Source organism: Lycium ferocissimum, chromosome 11, assembly GCF_029784015.1.
Source record: "Lycium ferocissimum isolate CSIRO_LF1 chromosome 11, AGI_CSIRO_Lferr_CH_V1, whole genome shotgun sequence".
Classification (NCBI taxonomy): domain Eukaryota; kingdom Viridiplantae; phylum Streptophyta; class Magnoliopsida; order Solanales; family Solanaceae; genus Lycium; species Lycium ferocissimum.
The window spans coordinates 24,048,272-24,053,433 of record NC_081352.1 but is presented as its reverse complement, the minus strand read 5'-3'; the positions used below and the strand labels follow the sequence as shown (position 1 = coordinate 24,053,433).

Sequence of the window (5,162 nt, the reverse complement as noted above, 5' to 3'; positions counted from 1 at the left end):
ACACTATCATCTTTTTATAATTTTTAGTGCTTAAATATTTAATTTAATACAAATTTAAAACGAAATAAAAAATCTCACTATGAACCCCGACCCGTCCCGGCCCCTTAGTTAGTGGGCCGGGCTGGGCCAGGCCAAGGGGTTCATCCCGCTAATCCTAGCTTTCTAATGTCCTCCCTTATCCCGTTAAGGAATCGTCCCGTCCCCCTAAAAGTGTCTCATCCGTTATGCATCAATGTGAAATGTTAAAGATAATTATAAACAATTATCTTTAATTTGATTTTAAATAAACTAATGTTATTTAGATCAGTATTTAAAAGTTAAAATTTGGGGGAAAAAAGAAATTTGATGGGACTGGCCAACTAAGACCAGAGTTGTTAGAATGTAATGATCATAATGATGACAGTGATGATGAGTAGGGTTAAGTGTGAATACGGTTAGTGGCGTAGTAATGACAGAAATTAACTTTACTGGATATGGTATGTCCCATTTTCTTCTTTAAGGTTAAATAAATACTCTTCCTTTTCTTTCTCAAGTATAAAATGGAAAAGTCATTATGCCTTAATTTTCACATTGATTTAACTTAGTAAATATAGTACACAATTAAAAAATGGTCCCTTATATTTTAAGATAGATTTAAAATAATTCCTTAAGTATGCACTAAACAGTTTTGGTACTTTTTGTTCGCCAAACGTTAAAACTTTTCGTCTCCGTTAGATATTATCTGAAATCTGTCGATTAGCTTTATGGGAATAGTAGGAAAAACGATTAGTGGGCATTTACATTTAGAGATACATTTTTTGTAGTTTCTGTTATTTTTTTATTTCTAAAAAATAAATAGAGGTGCAATGTCTTATTTTTTTTTTTTTTAAAAAAAAAAAAAAAAAAAAAACTTTTTAGTGTCTATTACAGTTTTTTTGCATAACATATTTTAAGATTTAATGAGACTTTCTTGATGTTTAAGGTTATATCTTTTTTCCCATTGTTTCCGTCAAATTTAACGAACATAATTCATTAAATATTTGACGGAGACTAAAACTGTTAAACTTTTGACAAACTTAAAGAACCAAAACTGTTCAGTGCATACTAAAGGCCTATTTTAAACTTACTCTCAAATATAAAGGATCAATTCATTTTTCCTCAAAAAATAGACTATAGCTCACAATTCAAAACAATTCTAGTTTCTTCCAAATCTTCCACCTTAAATATCTCCTCAATTTCCCCTTTTTTTCTAATTCATACAACCAAAAAAAAAAAAAAGACATCATGGGAAAAGGTGGTGGATGTGTTGTTAGCAAGAACAAGATTCCCAAATCCTCAAATAAATATGCTAGTTCTGCAAAAAATTCCATCAATGTTCCTTCTCCTACCAATAATAAGAGCCTTAAAGTTTTCATTGTGTTTTATTCTATGTATGGACACGTGGAGAGCTTAGCAAAGATGATGAAGAAAGGAATAGAGACAGTTGATGGAGTTGAAGGGGTACTGTATAGAGTCCCTGAAACATTGCCAGAGGATGTTCTTGTCCAAATGCAGGCCCCACCTAAGGATGACTCTATTCCCGAGATATCATCTCCGTCACAGCTTGCTGATGCTGATGGATTCTTGTTTGGATTTCCCACCAGGTATGTATAGGAGGATTTATGACAAGTTTTAGAAGTATAACTAAATCCATTACTTTTAATTCAAGTTACATATACATACATAGAACTTATTTAGAATATATGCATATTAAAAGGTGTCAAATTAAACAATTGAAACGAATTTAATTAGGCAGGTCAAATTGATAAACGAGTCATGATCCAACCGATTTAAAATTTACTTGAGTTAAAATGTGTTGAATAAAATAACAGGTCATGTTCTAATCCGTCCGACATGACCTAATAACTTTACCTCCTTTTTATTTTGCTTATTGAAAAGAAAAGAAAAACTAATGTAATTTTCTTAAATTATTAGGGAGGATATTCCAAAAAATCAAACAAGGAGTCCCACCATTTCACTCTTAGAAAGGGACTGAATTTTTCTTTTCTAGTTAGAATCTGCTTATGTTTGGTAAAGAGAATAATCTTATCCTTCGAGAACAATTAAAAAATAAATAGTGTTCAATTAAAACATAAAAACGTAACTAGATTGGTCCTAGTTACTCTTTAGGGCAGAGTCGAAGAAGGGCGGGCGGGGCGCGGGGGCGGGGGGGAGTGATTTTATATGTTTGTTTCTTATTTTAACGGCTTAACTAAAAACGCACAACTCGCGCGTTTTGCAACTTTAACCCCAAACTATTGATGGGCTTGCACACCCCTATACTTTCTAAATGGGTTTTATTACACCCAGAGCTCATGACCGAGTGAGTGTAGTCACTCGCGGGTCATTTCCGTAAAAATAAGGCTTATGTGGCCTCCATGCGTAAAATATTAATGCCACGTGGCATTTTCATCCTATGTGTCCTTCACATAGATAAATTGTTTTGAAAAAAAATGTAAAACTGATTTTTTTTATAAAAAATACGAACAATGAAATATTTATTTTAAATGCGGAATATTTGATTTAAAAAAAAAGCGAAAAACTACAATTTTAATTAAAATATACGTAAAAAATGGATTTTTTTTTTTTTTATAAAAAATGAAAACTTGATATTTTTTTTAAAGTGTCCTAAAAAATCCAGATTTTCATGATTCTTTTAAGACACTTCTTTAAAAAAGAACTGGAAAACTGATTTTTTTTAAAAATGTAGAAAACCCATTTTTTTTAAAAAAAAAATAATCCTTGAAAATTAGATTAGTTTTTAAATATAGAAAAAAATTATCAGTTTTCCACTTTATTCTTAAAAAAAATCGGTATCCCGTATTTTAAAAAAGTTCGTGTTTTTAACCAAAAATTCAATTTTTCGCATTATTTTTTAGAAAAATGAGTTTATTTAGTTTTCAGATTGTTAAAAAGTCCAAGTTTTTAAATTAAAAAAAATAAATTTTCCCTTTTTTTTTTTTTTTTTTTTTTTTTTTAAATAACGGGTCTCTCAGTTTTCAAGATTTAAGAAGTTCAGTTTTTTAATAAAAAATTTAGTCAGTTTATTTTTTAAAAAAAATGGGTTTTCCACATTTTAAAAAATTAGTTTTTTTTCTGATTTTAAAAATTTATACTTTTTTTATGAATTTTCCAAAATTGATTTTTCTTTTTAAAAAAAAAAAAAAAAAGGCGAGCGTGGCACATCACGCGCATGGTGGCGTGTGACTACACTTGCTATGCCACGTGGCAGCTCGGGATGAATTAAAACCCATTTTGCCAAGTTTAGGGGTGTCTTGAAGTGCATCAATAGTTTGGGGACTAAAGTTACAATTCGTGCCAAGTTTGGGGGCGTTTTAGTGTGGTTAAAATAGTGTGGTTGAATTTGCCACCTCTAGTTCAACGAACTCATTTTTCTAGCTCGAATTATGTATACATACACAAATATTACACTCTTGAGTCTGCTGGTTTCAAATTCTTGATTCGCCTATATGTAGGTTTGGTTGCATGGCGGCTCAGATGAAGGCCTTGTTTGATTCAACTGGACTTTTGTGGAAGGAGCAGAAGCTTGCTGGAAAGCCTGCTGGACTTTTTGTGAGTACTGGATCTCAAGGAGGTGGACAGGAAACCACTGCGTATGCTCCCTTATCTCCGTTTAAATATTTCTCTATCTGATTAGATGTTTAAATGTTTTTATTCGTGCAAACTTGTCATGGAACGAATTGATGTCTAACCATATAGATAAAAATTAGATTTTGTATGTTTGGATTTGAGTTGCATTTTGACTCGTCGAATTAGAATGTATAATTTGTATTGATCCAATATTTTGATGGATCATTTTGAGTTCATCCCGTTGAGTCAAATCAACAAATGGTTCATAAGTCCAACACCTTTACATTTGGATGGTTACTAAGGGAAAGACCCGGTGCACTAAAGAACTAAGATTATGCGGGGGGTAGGAAAGGCCGGACACAAGGTCTATTGTACGCAGCCTTACCTTGCATTTCTGCAAGAAGCTGTTTCCACGGCTCGAACCCGTGACCTCCTGGTCACATAGCAGCAACTTTACCGGTTACGCCAAGGCTCCCCTTCAACATTTGGATGGTTACTAAATGTAAAAATTTACCAACAAGGGTTGTCGTGGAGTGGTAAGTACTTTCATCCTAAACTTGACGTCTCGTGTTCGAACCTCGATTATTGATTCGCCTTTGTTACGAAACGCTTTCTCAACAATGTTGGACTTCGGAACGCGATTCTGAATTTAGTCGGGCCCCAATACAAATACAGAACATCAGCTGAAAAGCAAGAAAAAAATGTAAAAGTTTGCCTGCACCCGGTGTTTACTCAGAACTGTACTATTTTACCATGATTAAATAAAAATTAAGGTTAGGACGTTTATTAACTAACTACAATTTAACACTAAGAGTGTAAGTTAAGACATGTGTTAACATGTTGCTCGGACTCTCCAAAAATGCTGCCGTATTCGTGTCGGATTCTCCAAAAAATACACTACTTTTGAAGAATCCCACACGTACCCATCGACATAGAGTCCGAGCAACATAGTGTGTTATATATTTATTGAGTTGATATAAATATCGAAAACGGGTAAGTTTTTACGTTACTAAACGAGTTTAATTTTGCCACCTGTAATTATAAGTATTTATTTGCAGTTGGACAGCAATAACCCAACTAGCACACCACGGAATGCTGTTTGTTCCAATTGGTTACACTTTCGGAGCTGGCATGTTCGACATGGACTCCGTCCGAGGAGGTTCACCTTATGGTGCTGGAGTTTTCGCCGGAGATGGTTCAAGAAAAGCTACTGAAACAGAGCTGGCATTGGCAGAACATCAGGGCAAATATATGGCTGCAGTAGTCAAGAAGTTGGTTCATGGTTGATGAGGAAAGTTCCTCAATATGTTTTATTTTACTCTGAAATTGGTTAATTTTTCATTCTTATTGGAATGGGATTGGTCATGAAGATGATCATAGATCTTCATTATTAAGACTATAGATTGTTTATTGGCTCCACCATTTTCCCTGCTTTGGCCTCAGAATATCAGTTTATCAACCATTTTCCTTGTGCTAAAGATTATTGATGGTTAATGGTTCCATATTCATTTTCAATTCAATGTGTTTTTAGGGATATTCATCGATATATTAAA

At 33.3% G+C, this 5,162-nt stretch overlaps 1 protein-coding gene across 1 annotated transcript; it reads left to right on the top strand.

The window, feature by feature from the left end:
* The first annotated feature begins 1,165 nt into the window (after positions 1–1,165).
* On the top strand, positions 1,166–5,162 carry LOC132036433 (probable NAD(P)H dehydrogenase (quinone) FQR1-like 2). The gene is made up of 3 exons (XM_059426773.1): positions 1,166–1,622; positions 3,495–3,632; positions 4,668–5,162. The coding sequence occupies exons 1-3, from the start codon at positions 1,264–1,266 to the stop codon at positions 4,894–4,896; spliced, it is 726 nt and encodes a 241-aa protein (XP_059282756.1). The 5' UTR covers positions 1,166–1,263; the 3' UTR covers positions 4,897–5,162.